Below are 18,770 nucleotides of genomic sequence, written 5' to 3'. Positions count from 1 at the left end.
CATTCTTTGCCAGAAATAAAATTAAAAATAAAATTTTATATATATATATAAGTAGTAATGTGCTAGCGTCACAGGAAGGAATGCAGAAAGGAGCCAGTAGTACTTAACAGTCACTTGGGATCCTCGGTGACATATTTTCTATGCCAATCCAATACCACCTCTAATATTACGCCAAGTGTCCTATTATTATTTGCACTTTAATTTTCTAATAATTTAAATTGATTTGATTTGACACAAGTTTTCTTTACCTTCTAAACCTTTAAACCAAAATTAACCGACCGGACCAATGATACTCATCTTATTACTTGAGCAAGCAGTGAAGTGCGCTGCCATGGCCGCCCGCTCCATCGTCCTCACTATGGCTCAGTAACAACTGACAAATGGCAGCGTTATTGAAGAAATTGGCAACGAAGGCTGCACCGATGATCGCATTCAATGGAGCTTTTCTAGCCCAATCCAAGTCTACTTTTCTAAATTTCCGTATCCCCTTTGGAGCTATTGCAGCGGTTTCCGGTGGCATATCATATTATTACTACTTCTCTTTTTCATCCGTGGTAATTTCTCCCAACTATTTCATCTGTGTTTCGGTCACTTGGTCTGCCACGTCACAGCTCTGTCCTCCACAGATGGAAATTGTCAGTTGTTACCGAGCCATAGTGAGGAAGATGGAGCAGGCGGCCATGGCAGCGCACTTCACTGCTTGCTCAAGTAATAAGATGAGTATCATTGGTCCGGTCGGTTAATTTTGGTTCAAAGATTTAGAAGGTAGAGAAAACTTGTGTCAAACCAAACCAATTTGAATTATTAGAAAATTAAACTGCAAATAATAATAGGACACTTGGCGTAATATTAGAGGTGGCATTGGATTGGCATAAAAAATATGTCACCGAGGATCCAAGTGCTTAACAGTTGGGTAAAAGTAAAAATAACGCATATGAATTTGCATGCCATCTCAAATGCTCGCATGCAATAATAAATGTCAAAAGTTTAGTCAACAAAAGACCGACCAACGTTTTTTTTTTTTTTTTTTTATAATAACATTCATCAACCAACAACCTTCCAGGACACCATGGCACGGCAGTAAATGGAGTATATATATATATATATATATAGTAGCAAAACAAGACAAGACAAGAGACAGACTCACTCACAGTAACCTATTTTAGTCAGATTGATTAATTAATTTCGGGTTAGTTTGGTTGTCTTTGTCTTCACTCTTCTGTAATAAATTGTCACTCAGCGCCGGTGTCGTCCTGTTGGATTGTTACAAAATAATTGAGGAGAAATAATTGCGAGGTGGTGGAGTCACTAATTCGTTGTCCTTCCAATTCCAAATCCTTTCTTTCACTGGATCCTTTCATTGTGGCTCTAGGTTTTGGTTGGATGTGGCGGCCGGCATGAAAGTGACGGAGCAGCCCGCAGAGGCTTTTACGAAATACCGAAGGCTCGAATCATGACAAAGATTTCCCCATGAAATTAATTAAGCTTCAGAGGGATACCACACACACATATTGCCCTCTTTTAACCGGTGCATCATTTCATTTGAGGGATGGATCATGGAGGAGGGCATTTTCTGCTTCTCTTATTTTTCTCCTCTCTTCTCTTCTTGAGTAGTGAATAGTGATTGCCCTTCTCAAGTACAGAGTACAGTAGTAGTATATAGTAGTAGCAACTACTCTCCGTTTTTGAATTGTACTGCTCCGTTTCAACATACTACTGTTACTGGTCATGAGAAAAAAATTCTTGCTTCAGTTTCTTGTATGAGGTAGCAGAAATCTATAGGTCGAAACTCGAACGAACGTCCGACAAATGACCTAAGAAATGATTTTCCTGGTGCCCATTGATCTATAGAACCCAATGGCCTAAAAAATTAGCTAGCTGAAAACACCACCATCTCCACGGTCCTGGAACCTCACCGGCAGCCCAATGTAGAAAAAAAAAAAAAAGAAGAAGAAAACTCAAATGCTGCTGACTGCTCTGCTGAGTGTCGACTGAGAAGGAAGGAAGGAGAGTAGAGAGAAGAATGGTGGCCGCCGCCTATTCGCCGTCTCATCTCTCTCGCGACCCACACCTCTTCTGTAACTCTCTTTATCCCACTCACCTCCACCAACTCGGAATCATCCCCCATAACGCCCTCGCTTTTCATCCTCTCAAGCCCCATCCAAAACCTTCCCTCTCTATACCGGCTTCCCAACAACAATCCCCCTCAATTTCCCAAATTCCTCACCGCCCAGATGCTAAAACCATCTCTTCTTCCTCAAAAAGCTATATCTGGGTCAACCCCAACAGCTATATCGGGGTAGGTGCTGCCGGCTCTCAAATCTCAAATTTTGCTTACGATTCCCCAACAGTACTAATTCATCTCTCTCTCTCTCTCTCGGCTAACGGTAAATGTAATTTTATGTGCATATCAGGAGACATACAAAGCAAAAACCTTTGGAGCTAGCTTACTCATACATACAAATTGTGTATTTAAAATAAGAATTAATATTTTATATACTGAAAATAAAAATATAATAATTTTTTTATACTAATAATTTTGAATATAAAATTTAAATTCATACTATATGGTATAATATAAATCTGTTAGTGCCCTCTGCAGCTTGTCCCTGGTCGAACCTTGCTGCTAACAAGTTGTGGAGTGTGGAGAATAGTTTGTGGGATCCATTTCCTACGGATACCCCTAAAAAATATATCTCAGCATGATTACGTTACTTGATTCTCGTCCGACTATTATCTTAAAAAGTCTGTTTGGATTGTGAATTATTAGAGATATTTTTACTGTAGCACTTTTTGTGATGTGATGTATGTGAGATAAAAAGGTAATTGGAAAGGTAAAAAGGTGTATTGGAAATTGTAATGATGATGTAAACAAATAAATTTGAGAAAATAAAGCCCAATCTGTTTGGTTATATTACAAGCGTCCCAATTCAATTAAATTCCGCTGCGCTGCGCCTTCAAATGTGTTGTTAACAGTCTACTTAACAAATATGCAATCACTTGCACGACAGAGAGAGAGGAAGGGGACAATTAACATTGGAGGAGTCACTAATCAGTCGAAGTATACCCCCAGTTACAGTAGTTGAAAAGCCGATGGCACTTGCACCACCACCACCACCACCAGCACCGACTTCACCTGAACCGTGCTCTCACCCGCCAGTTCCAGTGGGGTTCTGCTGTGTCCCATGTTCGGAAGGGTACAACGGGGGGCCATGCTACTATGGTTATGGGCGGCCCGCGCCCCCGCCGCCCTGTTATGATAGCTATGGTTTCAGGTACGGGCATGGGAAGGGATATACGGACAGCCGTTGCAATTATTTCAATGAGGACAACACTGGGGGTTGCACGATTATGTGAGAGAGGAGTAGAGAATTTGATGGGGTGATTTTACTGATATGATGTGAAGAGCGTCCAAATTAGTAATCAATTAATTTTGTTTGGTGGGCGGTAAGAGCAAATGCATTTGAAGCATTTAGTAGTAGTATTGTGTAGTTAGCGCAAACCTTGAGAACAATCTCCTGAACCTCTTCTTCCTTCTTTTCTTCTTTCTTGTCCCCTTCTTCTTCCTTTTTACTAGTATCTTCTTTGTTTCCCGGTACTTGTTTCTGTTGCTCCTCCTTGTTCGCTTCCTCTTTCTTCTCCTGCAGCATACCATGCATGAGATCAATGAGAAAGTGATAGCAAAACTTATTACAGTAGTTACTGGGATTTCCTTCCGTTCATTCGAGGGAGCAATTAGAATAATCTTGTGCAAGGATATTTGGAAGTAGAAAACTAAAAACTTACTTCGCCCATATCGTCTAACTCTGACAAGCCCCTCTTCCTAGTCCTAGCTAATACTACTAATCAGTAGTATATATGTTTATATAGAATGTATTACTGCAGGGAGGAGGGGGGGGGGATCGTGGAGATTTTCTTATACAAGAAATGAAATGAAATGAGAGCAAGGACCCTTTCTCTCAGTATAGTAGGCATACAGCAAGCTCGGGGCTTTGGGGTGAAGGAAAATGGGAAGAGAGGAACGTTTAATTTAAGTAGCGGGTGGTCGCGGTCTGGTGGTACTGCCTACACTGCCCGGTGCCCACTGCTGCGGCTGCTCCAAAATTCCAAATTTCTTTAAAGCGAGTTGCCTACGGTGCTGTCCTTCAGCTGACTCAGCACCTCATAATTTTGGCCCCCTGCTTATGATTCTATCTCCGACTACGAGTACATCATCTGCAAATGTAGTAGTCGCCTTTGACTGATTAAATAGTAGTCTGACACTACAGTAATTTAGGAAAAAATATATATAGTAAATAAAATCTTGCATACGTAGAAGTTAATGGAAAGGAAATACTACGAATTATTACGGAGATGGATGGGAAAGGATTCCAACTTTGTAAAAGCCCTTGGAGTTATCCTGCAAGCAAAAACCAAACGAATGGTCGGCCTGGTAAGGGCTATCAGGATCTTTAAAAAAGAAAAGTTGGAATCTAGCGGGACCTCCCCGCCCCCAATTTACGACCAGTTTTCAGGAAACCATTCACTGTATATATGTGACGCTTCTGGCTTCCGCTCATGTATATAATCTGCTGTAACTATTGTGTGTGTGTGTGTGTGTATAGGAGTATGTTTTTTGATGACTAATGTAACTATTGGAATTACTCAACTTCCTTCTTCGATTACATTACATACTTGATCGGCTATATTATTTTGATGATCCCAAATTAATTAAGATGATCGACCTTGTAATAATGATTAATTAATTGGTTAGAAAATAATTCCAATTTACCACTTGCTTCCACATGTCATCACATAGTTCTTGAGAACTAGTTGTTGCCTAAATACAAAACAGGCTTCTGCCTACTTTTGAATTTTGGCTTCCATAGGAGGGTACAAGCGTGTATACGAAATCTTTAACTCTTCAGAATTGAAGCTGCAAGTGCAAGATTTAAGCATCCGAAAGCAATTAATTTAATGCCATATGCTACGGCTATTGGATTAGGCAATAATTTGCTAGTACTTACTATAGCTTAATGACTTAATCGGCTAATTACAGAAATTAATGCAGAAGAGGTCAACAGGCACTACTCGAAGACAAGCCACAAAATCCAGGTGCGATGAGGAAAAAGAAAATTAAGTGAAATCTATATACTATTTCTTCATGCATGGCTGTCCCTTTTTGTTTACCCATCTAAGGTTAAATTTCTATCTCAAAATTCCTCGGGTTAAATGAGTACCACAAGTTTTCTTGGGGAGACCTTTTTAAAGATTTGTAGAACATGCACAAGGATAATAACTTCAGTAGGAGTATGTTTTTTGATGACTACTGTAACTATTTTAACTGCAGCGGGATAAATATACTGGACGGACCATAGCTTCAACATTGCACGTTATGGGAAAGATTGTAAGTTGCTGTTCAAATGTTTTGACGACATCTTTAAACTTAGCAAGACGCAAAATGTTAAAACAGAAAAACAGACGTACAAGTGCAGGAAGGAACAATTAACGCAGCACATTTCCTCATCATTCCAAGAGAGATCGAACACTAGTATACGTCTAAAAGCGAGTAGTAATAATATTTTGCAAGAGGCAAAAAAACAACGGCAGTAAAAAAGAAAATAGAAAAGTTGGGGGAAGAAGGACAAGTTTTGGCGAATAGACAAAGAGTAACCGACGTCCCGAAGTGGGGCGATTTTTTTTTTTCAAAAGCTTTGCGTACACTAACATATCATGTATAGTGATGAAGACGGTATACTTGTCTAGGAGGGATGGCAAGGTTATCCTGACCTGAAATCACAGAGAAAGAAGCGGCCACCACAATTTAAAGGACGGGGCTGTAACATTTGACAAAGACGGCAGCCCACTGCATAAGTGGTCCAAGTTCCATGGATGGATCTTGCGTTTCTCAAATGGTTGAATTCTTCGATACTATCATCACAACGTGTTAGTACATGATACGTTATTATTTTGATTTCACACCGTACCTAGTTTATATATTGGATTGGATGAAGAAAGACAATTCATATTCATGTCCAACGGCATTTTGCCTGCTGCCTGGCTCTGCACTCTGCAGCCAGTCTCATGGGCCTCACCGTGTAGTTTCAAGAGTGAGCCCATAGAATTGCTACGAACAGATCTGGGTTTCAAGATGGGCCGCCACTCCTTTCCTTCATCAATTCCTCCAGTATACACAATCCACTCATCTAGGCAAGTGACGATCATTCGTTATTCAATTCCAGGGTACCTGATCCACTCAACTAGTCTAGGCATGTGACGATTATTCGTTATTCAATTCCAGGGTACGAACAGATCCATTCAACTAGTCGAGTCAAGTGACGATCAGTCGTTAGCTGGCAAACTTTGAGGCTTATGCTTCATCCGGGACCTAACTTTTGGTAGGGCAGTATTGATAACTGGTTTTGCAGAAAAAAAAAAATTCTGTTGTTCAAGTTGCAAAAGCATGAGGTGTAAATCTTCCGAGGGTTGAACTTAGAATGCTGTCCAAAATAAATTTGACTAGTTGTAAGGGCAAGAGAAGACAGGTCAGATACATAAAAGGGATAATTTAGAAACCTCCCTTGAGGTTTTCAATAATTTCATTGACCTCTCTTGAGGTTTGTAAAATTACACTAACCTCCCTCAAGGTTTAGATTTCGGTAACAAAATTAGTCCAAATCAGAAAAATTACCATTAAAAATGTATTTTGCGAAGAGAGATAAACTTTTATTCCATAAATGCCCTTATGCTTGTGTACAAGTTGTATTGTAAAGGAGTAAAAAATATATTAATAAAAGCGTGGGAAGGTAAGCGCAAATAGTAAAGAACAAAAAATAAGTAGCAACTGACTTTCTCTACAAAGTTGGACCAACGGGTAGTGCATTAGATTATAATGGATATTTTTCAGATCTTCACCATTTTGCATATAAAGGAACCAAGAAGGATTAAGATGGATCTCACTTTTACTTGAAGCAGTAAAAGTTGATGTGTAAAAATAGTTTTGGATGTGATGTATTATGACTTTGAGCTGCTTTACGTCAATTTAACTTTTTTCTTTAGTTGTTTACTTTTTCTTTTTTTCGGAAACATTAACGATGTATTGATCATAAGAAACTTTACAACAAAAGTTGGGCAAAGGGCTCCAGCAAAGCTTTACAACAGTGCATACGCTCGCACTTATAAGGAGTAATGTTTGAAGCGTGAACGCTAAGCCTATGACATAAATCCATCATATTTGTGGTATTTTTTTTTGTAATCTAAAAGGGCACATTCGAAACAGTTTAGCTAAGTCCTTAATGTCTTCCACACCAATTTGGTGTGATCAATTGAAATGTCCTTGCTGGACAGATGAAAGCGAGTTCTTGTCCCTGATGCCGACCATCGCCCGTTCAGCCACCAACTCCTATTCCCATTTTCGTCAGTTGTTTACAAATTAGCAGTGAATTATTTCCACTCCTACTTTATCTATCTTCTAGGAACATAAAGAGTAGTAAAGCAGCAGTGCAGTGGGGCGGGGTAGGTGCTGCCGGCTCTCAAATCTCAAATTTTGCTTAGGATTCCCCAACAGTAGTAATTCATCACTTCTATGTTTACACTTTACACTTGCATCCGGAATGAATGTTGTCACAAAATCCATCCAACAAAGTCATCATGTATATGTTAAACCCCCGATATAATAACCAAACTGGTAATAAATAGTTAGTGGCTTTACCGTTGTTAGGATGGAATTCGTGTGTTGATATTTTTTTTTTTTAAAAAATAAAATTAAATAAAAAAAGTATATAAACACAAGATAAGATAATAATAATTATCAATATGTACGCTTACATGTGGTTTATTAGATGTGATTTAAGTGTCGTAATGATTGCCCAACGAGTATTACTCAGTAGAAAAAAAAAATTCATAGTTAATTGCAAAGGGCATAGGATAATGAACTTCTTGATAATAATAAGATAACGACATTTTTGGCCTGGTCTTTTAATTTATGGGATTGATTGATGGCTCTGTACGGTGGTATTACCACACACGCTAACAAGTTTGGTACGTGTCTACATGAAAACTGTCGGTGTTAATAAAGAGTCTTTCCTCCGCCATCCTCATTTGCTTTTGGCTTTCTTTCGTACGATTTCTTTTTCTTTTTCTTTCTCTCTCTCTCTCCCTTTTGGCTAACGGTAAATGTAATTTTATGAGCATATCAGGAGACACACAAAGCAAAAACCTTTGGAGCTAGCTTACTCATACATAAAAATTGTGTATTTAAAATAAGAATTAATATTTTATATATTGAAAATAAAAATGTAGTGATTTTTTTACATACTAATAATTTTGAATATAAAATTTAAATTCATACTATGTGGTATAATATAAATCTGTTAGTTTTTTTTTTTTTTTTTTTTTTCAACACAGGGGTGTCCGGGTCAAGACCCGAAGGCGGCCCGACTAATCCCCTGCGCCTGGAGTACAGCGCCACCCCAACCGCACCCAGGCGTTAGGTGAGGTTCGATCCCACGACCTTGCGAGTGATTTTCCAGCCGCAGACCGGGTGATCTAACCCCGGGAGTAGAAAAAGTTATCCTTAAACCAACAATAATAATCATAATTTTTGTGAGCATTAGTTAAATCTCAGCATGATTACCCTTGAAATGTGTTGTTAACGGTCTACTTAACAAATATATGCAGTCACTTGCACGAGAGAGAGAGAGAGAGAGAGAGAGGAAGGGGACAATTAACATTGGAGGAGTCACTAATCAGTCGAAGTATAGATTGATGCCACGCCCAAAAAAGCAAAAAATAAAAAATTGTGTAGTGTAAAATGGTTGGCCCATGTGGGGGAGATGCATCATATGCTTGGATAAGCTCATAATTTCCATCATCAGTACTCACTACTAATAACTTCATTACTGTCATTAATAGTCATCATGGTTTCGTGGGAATTGGTAATATAAATAATAAAATATATTTTGGAAGGTGAGGTGGGCATATCAAAATTCAAAGGCAGCAACGAACGGAGTATGGAGGATGGATGTTGATGGAGCGTCACAACTCAGCAATTCCAGGCCACCACATATGCCTAGCCTACCTTACCTTACCTCATACGCCCGTATTAGAAAGCAGCAAAATTCAACGCCCCTTTCATTTCGTTTCCACCCTCCCTCCTTCCTTCCATACTATTACTAGGGAGTAGTAGTTAGCACTGCAAGCTGCCCGGTTGCCATCTTTCTACATAAAGTCCTCCCACTTTTTTCTACCTAATTGCCTCCTACCGTCTAATTCTTCCACCATTTATTAGCATCAGTTTAGTAGTATACTGCTTGCTTGCTTGCCTGCCTACATCCCTTCCCCACTCCCCGACTCTTCCGCTCCCGCACCCAACTCCCCAACCATTTATTGTCATTTGGGCTGTGGATTCTTGATCAGATCCACCCATCGCCACTGATCACTGACTCCTTCCTTCATCAACCATGGCTGAGAAGGTAAGCCAATTCTCCTGCTAGCTTTCCCAACCATCCCTCAAATGTTCGTGATATATTATTGTTTTGCATCTTTTTTTTAGTAGTGTTTGCTTGCTCAATCTGAAAATTATAATTGCAAGTCTATGACAGCACATACAACGCGAGATATGCTTGCTTCTCTTTATATCAAGATCTCTACCCACATCTCCCAGCGTAAACCATATAATTGTGCATTTCTTGATTGTTATATATATATATATACACACACACATGTATGGATCGAGTTTGACTATTTTGCTCCGATAATATATATGCAACCATACAGGTGACTACGATGAGACTCAAGGTTGATCTTCAATGCCCCTGCTGCTACAAGAAGGTCAAGAAAATCCTCTGCAAATTTCCTCGTGAGTCTCTTTATGTTTTCAATACCAGTAGAGTAGTAGTAGTTCTTCTTTAGAGCAAGTACAGTTAGTTGAAGGACATCCACCGTTCCACCGACTATGTACATGGATAGGCATGTGCGCCACCATGAGCTACAGTTTTTTTTAAAAATAATTTTTTCCCCTTCTCCATGATTATTTATTAGCCGAGTTCAACAACAAAAGTTGGGTAGTGTGGCTTATGAAACTACTTGTGATCAGTTAGTGGCTTTAATTTGTATGGACAAGAATTTGAGTTTTTCTTTTTTTTTTTTCTTTTGTTGGGGGTGATGCTCAATGTTTTTGGACAAGAGAAATCAGAGACCAGATATACGATGAGAAGCAAAATCTGGTGACCATCACCGTCGTGTGCTGTAGCCCCGAGAAAATCCGCGACAAATTATGTTGCAAGGGTGGCAAAGTCATTAAGAGCATTGAGATCGTGGAGCCACCAAAGCCCAAGCCACCGCCGGAGAAGCCTAAAGAGCCCGAAAAGCCTAAGCCACCCCCAGAAAAGCCCAAAGAGCCCCAAAAGCCCAAGCCACCCCCAGAAAAGCCCAAAGAGCCGGAAAAGCCCAAGCCACCTCCAGAAAAGCCGAAGGAGCCCGAAAAGCCCAAGCCACCCCCGGAAAAGCCCAAAGAGCCGGAAAAGCCCAAGCCACCTCCAGAAAAGCCGAAGGAGCCCGAAAAGCCCAAGCCACCTCCAGAAAAGCCCAAACCACTACCACCACCACCTGAACCGTGCTCGCACCCACCAGTTCCAGTGGGCTTTTGTTGTGTCCCATGTTCGGAAGGGTACGGCGGGGGACCATGCTACTACGGGTACGGGTACGGGTACGGGCGGCCTGTGCCCCCGCCACCTTGTTATGATAGCTATGCTTACGGGTACGGATATGGGAAGGGGTACCCGTACAGTCGCTGCGATTATTTCAGTGAGGAGAACAGTACGGGTTGCACGATCATGTGAGAGGAGCAGAGAATTTGGTGGGTGACCTTAGTGTGTGTGTGATTCTACAACTATATGGTACGGTATGATGTGAAAACCGAAGAGCGTCCAAATTAATTAATGACTGCATCGAAGCAAAAATAATACTAGTATGTACTTAGGGCCTTAGGCCCCTTATAAGACCTATAAAAGGAAGAAGAAAATAATAATGTGTATATGATTCTGGATTATGGAGAAAGAGAGAGAGAGAGATGTACAGGCTTATTCAAGTTGCCTGTCCATTAGAATAAGCTTTTGTATGTATCCAAATGGAACGTCGTTGCATCAAATTTTCTTTTCATTGTTTATAATAATAATATAATAAAAGTCCTTTACAATCATCATTGATATGCGTTAAAAGTGAATGTATTCTCTTTTTCTTCTTCTTCTTTCTTGGATTTCATTTTCTTACTTTGTTCTTTAGTAGTAATAGTTGTAGACATCAATTTTTTTTAAATTTCAAATCCACTATTTTTAGTTTTATTTTTTTACTTATAAATGGCTTAAGTAATTATTTTAATTTTATTTTGTAAGTTTATGTCAAAAGAAAGAAAAAGAAAAGGAAAAATGGATGTTCAAATGCAAGAAAAATAGTAAAAGTTTTTTTATTTGCTTCTAACCTAAAAAAAACACCCAAATAAAAACCCATCCAAAATTCAAATAAAGCCCAAGTAAAACCCAGCAAAAGCCTGGAAGTAAAGAGGCCCGATGGCCCAACGCTTTTCTTTACGCATGCATGTATTGCATGTGTGCCATATTCCTCCCATTTTCACAGACAAATGAACCGGTACAAGCAAAGCCGTAAGCAGTTGGCTTTTGTTGCAAGATTTTTTTTTTTTCATTCTTTCTTTCTCCCCAAGGCTGGGTTGGTACAAGGACAGCTCATTACATCCCAAATTTTATCTTTGAAGATACAACACAAATGAATCAAAGGGAGGAAAAAATAGCATATTACCCATTTTTATCTCAACCCTTCATTGCTAGGTTTTAGAATTTTTGTTTCATATAAATACATAGCAAACGCAGGTTTAACAGTTTTGAGAGGAGAAAAAGGAGCAAGGAAGCGGCCACATAAGATCTGGGGTAGGAGAGAGAAAAAGAGCAAAAAAATCCCATAATCATTTTTGTTTCATATATATACATAACAAACACAGGTTTAAGGTTTTGCTTTCCTCTTAATTTTTTCCTTGTTGTCTTTTTTGTTTTGATCTTTCCAAATCATTTAGCTGCTACTAGATCTTGTTTATATTAAAGAAACTAGTTTTGTACCCATTCGTGGAATGGGAATTGTTTAAAAATAATAAATTATTTAGTGTAGTTCATAAAACTATTTGCATAAAATACAAACGTATTGTATAATCTATTATAACCTTTCTTAAATACATTACTATGTGCACATTGTTATTCAAAAATAGTCTTATAATGTAAATTTAAACATCTAATTCAGTGATTAATAATTCAAAAAAAAATATTCGACGATATGATAACATTCAAAAACTTGAAAATAGGCAAGATCAATCTTGGCTGATCTTCTGTAAACAAAAGAATGGCCAACCAGTTACCAAAACATCAATTTTGGTACTTAATATAAATGGCTTAAAGGTTAATGTGAAAAGAAAAGAAGCCGAATGAAATATTAATAAAAGATCAGAATTCAGAATCAATCATGTCATAGGAACACAGCAACCTTCCAAATCTGTTCACGGCTAATAGAAGCAAAACGAAAACGTAAGATGTATTTTGCTCCTAAGTCAAAAATATAAAAAATCTAAATAGTCTGATGTATATTGCATGACATGAACTGCTGTATGACAATGAACTTGATGCCTTGCCATTTATGTAATCAGTGACACCTTCTTGTTCTTTAGAAGCTTTCTACCAAAGTCTAAAAAAAACATTGAAAACTGCACAAAATTTTTTTAACCCCAGAAACCTAGAAAATAAAAAAAAATTAGTACATTGTTGAAGACAATTAATAAATTATCAAAGGCAATTAAAAAATCTTGTGAAAACACATAGTTTAAAAGGCCACTTTTAAATCACTAACCAAAAAGCAATATGTGTTCTACTTGAATTGAAAAGTGAATCCATACATTGAAATAACAAATTAATTACAAAAGCCTTGTCAGAAATAAAAATCAAACCGTAACTTTTGAAGACTTACTTAGAAAATTCAAATTCAATGACCTAGCTATGAAGAAGGTGTAGGAAATTATAGACCACATACAGCGAGCATAAACAAAGTCCAAATGCGGTCCTTGAGGGAATAAAAACGAAATTCCAAATCTGATCCTTGCATTGAAGTTAAAAAAAAAGAAAAACTTTCCAAAAAAATTGGTGGAAAAAGTGTAAACATTTTCACTGCTTGATAAAGTAATGAATAATAGATCGAAAACCATATATATGAGTAAAAATGTAGAGTAACTGCGATAGCGATAATCTGATAAAAATAATCTAATATTCGAATTGATATTTCGAACTTTTGAGTTGAAGATGAGAGAGAGTTAAAAACATAATTCAAAATTATTTATATTAATTCCCAGGAAATTTAGGCTTGACGATTAGGGTTAAGGAAAAAAAAAGGTGAAAGAATGAAAGAGATAATTATGAAAGAATTATCTAGAATTGTAAAAGTTAAAAAAAAAAAAGGATGGAATAGCGTAGGTTATTAGGGGTTAACTCATAAAGCGCGTTGCACCTACTTGCCCTGTCGTTAAGCCATGTAGGAAAGAGATAAAATAAAAGGATAAAAATGAGAATACGACTTTATTATATATACTAGTTTTGTACCCGTTCGTTGAACGGGAATCTTCAAAAAATAATAAATTATTTAGTCAATTTTATAAAAATGTTGATATGAAATACAAACTTAGTGTATATTTTACTATAACCTTTCTTAAGTATATTACTATATGCACATTGTAATATAAAATATTCTTATAATATAAATTTGAACATCTAATTCAGTAAATAATAATTTAAAAATGGAAAAAATAACATTCAACAATACCATAACATTCAAAAACTTGAAAATAAATAAAAAATGCAGTAAATAGTATCAAATAATATTCTACTCTTCAGAAACTTGTTTTTGTTTTTCATCTGTTTGAACATTCTCCTCGATTTGTCCGTGCAAATCAGCATTTATTGATTTTCCATTATCACTGCATGATAGCAAAGCAGGATAACTAAGTATAAGAAAATAAATGATTTATCGCATTCAAGATTGTGTATAACAACACGTAAAGATTATAATTTAAGAAAGTAAAATAGTATATTAAATTTACCTTCTCATGCAAATCTTTTTATGAGGATTCCCTTCCTCTGTGGTTTTTGTTGAACCCTCTAATGAATGATTCATATGAAGTGTATTGAAGTGTTGTTGATTAGAATCATCCGTTATACTAATTGAGATCTGGGAAGAAGATGCTTCAGGTTGGTATTGGTTGTCGGTTCCACCAATCTGATAATAATTTATCAAAATTAAAGGCAAAAATATTATGTGAGATATAATATGTGAAATATAAGAGAAATTTATTACTAATTCGAGATATATTACTAATCCTATGTGTTCATAAAAAAACAAACAGAAAATAAAAACAAAAAAAAAACAAAATTCAAGATATATTACTAAACTTTTACAATTGAAGATCAATATGTCATTTAAAAAAATATATGTATTAAAAGAAGATGTACCTGATAATCAAGAGGAGTGGAAATCCAAAATCGATGTTTTAATGTGCCAACCGCTTGCACTGAAAATACTTAACCATGAATTTGATGCTTGAAATCAATATATTAGAGGTTATATGTAATGTAGGCATAAGAAATAAGAATTGATAAGAATATAAAAAGATATTGATAAGAACATTAAATGTAGGTTTATCTTGATTTAAGTTGTTTAAAGTACGTAACTTTGGATAAGAAATAAGAATCCTATAATATTAAGAATTCTTATGGGAAATAAAAGTGCGTTCTCAAGATAGATTTTACCTATTTTGAAAGACCACCTCAACTATATCGAGTCCTTTAAGCGCATGGACTCCTATGGTGTGGGCCCACACACTAAATACTCCCTACCATCTGAGCAGAGATGTATTGTGAATCCTATAACCTAACAATGAGTATAACCTGCATGTTTTGATTAACAACGAACGGGTTTATAAGAATTTACAAACCTGTGCTCAAATAGGAATTTATATTTGACCGTACAGGTCAAATACATATAGTTAATTGGATTCAATTAACTTTTTGTTTTCCATAAATTTCGTGCTATGCACTATGTCTTGATAACGCACTTAATAATAAAATTTATTAAGAATCTTATTTCCAACATCAGATATTGAGTTCTGTTATTAATGGTTCATTTTGAAATTTGTTACTTTTCTACTTCTTCTAGTGATAACAATTCTTATTTATTTCGGTTCCCTATGCAGTACACAAATTATTGGCATGAATTTGGAGATATATCTAATAGAGATATTTATGTCTCTTTTATTTATATCGCATTACTTTCCAATTTCATTTTTGGGTAAGAAATAAGAATCATATAATATTAAAAATTCTTATAGGAAATAAGAATTGATATATATCTAAACAAAAAAGAAGCAAGTCACATAGGAAACTACTTGCCGTCTTGTTAAGCCACGTAGGAAAGAGAAAATATTAAGGCCTAAGGGATAAAAATGAGAATACGACTTTATTATATATATATATATATATATATATATATATAATGGGTTAGTGTTTTTTTTTTTTGAATGTGTGACATGGGTTTTGGAGCTCAAGTCCAGTACCTTTATTAGGTTTAAATTTGTAAAATGAATTGGACTAGGCTGCTCTTTTCAATAAGACAACTTTGCTTATTTTTCTTGGGTCAAAGTGATGCGGCCCAAATGCGTAAAAATTGCCCAACATTGTTTAATATGTAAAATTTTTTATAATTTCACCCCTAATCTTTTAAGTAATTTTATTGTAACCCTAAAACTTTGGATTTCTCTCATTTAGGCCCTTATTTAAATTGCATTTGGCCCCTAAACTTTATTTTTATTTACTTTAACCCTTAATCTTTTTAAGAATTGTAATTTAACTCCAAAAACTTTCTAATTTTTACAATTTAGGCCCTAATAATTTTTTGATTTCTTAATTACAATTGTTTCTTTTCTTTAATTGCTAATTATGCTTTATTTAATTTGTAAATTCTAGTTATTTTATGTTTATTTACTTTTTTTGCAATAATAAAGGGAATTTAGTATATGTTTACATTTTCTTTTAAAGTGTTGTTAATTAAATTGGTGCATTGAACCGTTGATTGATTTTGAAAAAGTAGACAATTCTCTCTTTCCCTTACTTAGTCTTACTTCAAAAAGGAGGTATCCCTATTATCTTTTGAATTCCTTTTATGTGCTCCTATGTATTTATATGATTTTATGTGTTTTTCTTTTATTCATTTTACTTTAAGTTTTTATTCATTTTATGTTTGTTTAATTTAAATTTTATGATTAATTGAAGGATATTTAAATGCCCAAATTTAAATCTGATCTTTCTCCCCTTCTCTCTCTCTATTGGAGCTAGACGAAGGAAAACAACGCGGTAGGTGGTGTCGGCTCTCAAATCTCAAAATTTGCTCAAGTCATGCTTCTGTGGGAATTGGGAATACGTGAATGATGAGGTAATACTCCCTCCCTTTTTTTATAACTGACGTTTAAGGTTTTGCACACCAATTAAGAAAAGTTTTTCATTGTTTAAATCTATACACTACTTTCCTTTTGTACCCTCATTAATTGTCCAATTCACCCATGTTTTCTCTCACTAGAGTATTAAATGGTGCTGTTTTACTAGGCCAAAAGTAATGCAAACTAACTCCCACCAATTATGAAAAGAGAGATAAAAGGGTAAAATTGTGAAAAAATAATTAATGCTGCATGGGGATAATAAAACGACAGATAAAAGTACTTAAGAGCAAATTTCTTAAACGTCAGTTATAAAAAAAGGGAGGGAGTATTTTGGAAGGTGAGGCGAGCTTATCAAAGGCAGCAACGGAGTATGAATGTTGATGGGGGAAGGATATGGTGTTAAACCTCTGCACAACTCAGCAATTCCAAGCCAGCATATATACCTACCTTATCTTATATCTAACTATTATATGAGATCGAGTTGATTTTTGTTGTAACAACTTCAATATCTCCCGTGTGGCACAATGAGAAGAGAAGCATGAGGAGCTTTCTTTGTTTTCTTCTTTTACTTTCAATACTCTTTTGGGTCAATGCTGATATATAAATTTTTCTCCTCCCTTTTAATTATTTTGCAGACCCAATGAACCAACCTATTCAATGATCATTTAGGTCAGTAATAGCTGATTATTTATTACCTCTTTAGTCAAGAATAAATAATTAATTGAGAAATATTTGATATTAAAAATTAAATTTATCAATTATTGCTTTGAATAAATGTATAAGCATAACAAATTTAAGTGTAAATTCAAGGTTAACGTTTAGAATGCAACCTTATTTTTCGATAGATTTTTAAAATTATTTGACTTTGAGGGAAAATAAAATACCAAAATTAATATTTTTTTTTTCTGATGAGAGCAGACACATCATGACAAGGGTTTTAAATGCTAGATTAATTATTTATAAAGCATATATAACTGCATCGCCTACTTCAATTTATAATTTTATTTAATTTTATAAACACTCTCCTTATTCTTAAGGATTAGTGGCAATAAGAGATAAAAAAATTGATAACTTTTTCATATTATGAAGAAATTGGGTAAGAGATGATTTAACTGATGGCATAAAAATGAAAACAAATATGACAGTTATGAGCTTTATTCATTTAGAAAGCAATTTTTTAGGTTTTTATTTGTTTGGGATTTATTGGAAAAAATATGATAAAACACATATTTTTACGGTGTGGGAAAAATATTAAGATGTATAAATCATATCTCTAATCAATATTTAAAAAGGAATATGGAAAAAATGATTTTTGTTGCAATAAGACTGCAAAACGTCGTGCTAGGAAAGATGTATATAATCTATTTTACATAATTAAAATGAAACAGTCAATCTAAGAATTATTTTAGCCAAGTCGTATTTAATCACAAAGCAAATTTTAAGGTTTTTATTTATTTGAGATTTTTCGCTTTTTTTTAAATAATTTTGATATTTTGCTTAACTTTGGACCATTAGATTTGCTATGGTTGATTGCTTTCCTTTTGTAATCGTTAGATTGTTCAATGGTCAGACAACTTACTCATCTATTTTCGTAAAATTCAAAATAGTTGACTACTCTTTTGTACATATCGTTCCTGGTTTCCATTTTCTTCTTGTACAAACAATCTTTACAAATCATAGGCCATTATTTTACTTCCTTCAATGAGTTGTTACGATTAGATGTTTTCCATTTACCTAAGAGTTGGGTTGATCTTTGTATAAATCACAGGCCGCTAGTTTCCACTTGATTAATTGTTCTTGTACTTTCATCATACATTCTCCATTAGATTGGATTATGAATCAATGGAGTGGTTTGCTTATCATTGACTACATTTTTAGATGAAAATTTTGACAACAATAAATCAAGAGGCTACATTTGACAAAGTAGATTAAAGCTTAGAAGATTTTATTCATTTTATTTGTTCTCATAGCTTCCTTCCTAGTAATTTTTGTAAAACAAAGATCACAAGGTGTTTAGCTTCTCCTTCAATAACTTATCACCAATACAACATAATTAAAACCAAAAACATTTTAAAGTTCATAGAAATCAATATATTTTTCAAGAATACACATTGTATTTACAAGTTAAACAAAAAGAAACAAATGTGAATTTATTTCTATACAATGCAATTACTAATAAATTCAACAAAACAACTTATTATTTCCTGTGAAAAATATAACTACAACTGCTACAAAGTTATTGTTTCATCAATTACTA

General features: G+C 35.3%; 1 protein-coding gene and 2 long non-coding RNA genes across 4 annotated transcripts in view; 1 reads left to right on the top strand and 2 right to left on the bottom strand.

Annotated features, from left to right (window-relative positions):
• LOC140014784 (uncharacterized) overlaps positions 1 to 18,770 on the bottom strand; it is a 35,093-nt gene that overhangs the window by 1,563 nt on the left and 14,760 nt on the right. The gene's annotated exons all lie outside the window — the stretch shown is intronic.
• On the bottom strand, positions 2,827 to 4,502 carry LOC113709403 (uncharacterized). Its single transcript, XR_011821637.1, has 2 exons — positions 3,787 to 4,502; positions 2,827 to 3,641 (listed from the first exon to the last, which is right to left on the bottom strand). It is a non-coding gene; the product is annotated as an uncharacterized lncRNA (long non-coding RNA).
• Positions 8,963 to 11,182, top strand: LOC113709400 (uncharacterized). 2 transcript variants are annotated; one of them, XM_027232153.2, is made up of 4 exons: positions 9,001 to 9,452; positions 9,582 to 9,644; positions 9,757 to 9,838; positions 10,168 to 11,182. In XM_027232153.2, exons 1-4 carry the CDS (start codon positions 9,441 to 9,443, stop codon positions 10,818 to 10,820), a joined length of 810 nt encoding a protein of 269 aa, XP_027087954.2. In that variant the 5' UTR covers positions 9,001 to 9,440; the 3' UTR covers positions 10,821 to 11,182. The 2 variants fall into 2 exon arrangements, with proteins under 2 accessions (XP_027087955.2, XP_027087954.2); XM_027232154.2 differs by lacking the exon at positions 9,582 to 9,644 and having other exon boundaries at positions 8,963 to 9,452.

This window comes from Coffea arabica, chromosome 9e (genome assembly GCF_036785885.1).
Source record: "Coffea arabica cultivar ET-39 chromosome 9e, Coffea Arabica ET-39 HiFi, whole genome shotgun sequence".
Classification (NCBI taxonomy): domain Eukaryota; kingdom Viridiplantae; phylum Streptophyta; class Magnoliopsida; order Gentianales; family Rubiaceae; genus Coffea; species Coffea arabica.
This window is presented reverse-complemented; position numbering and strand designations above follow the sequence as displayed.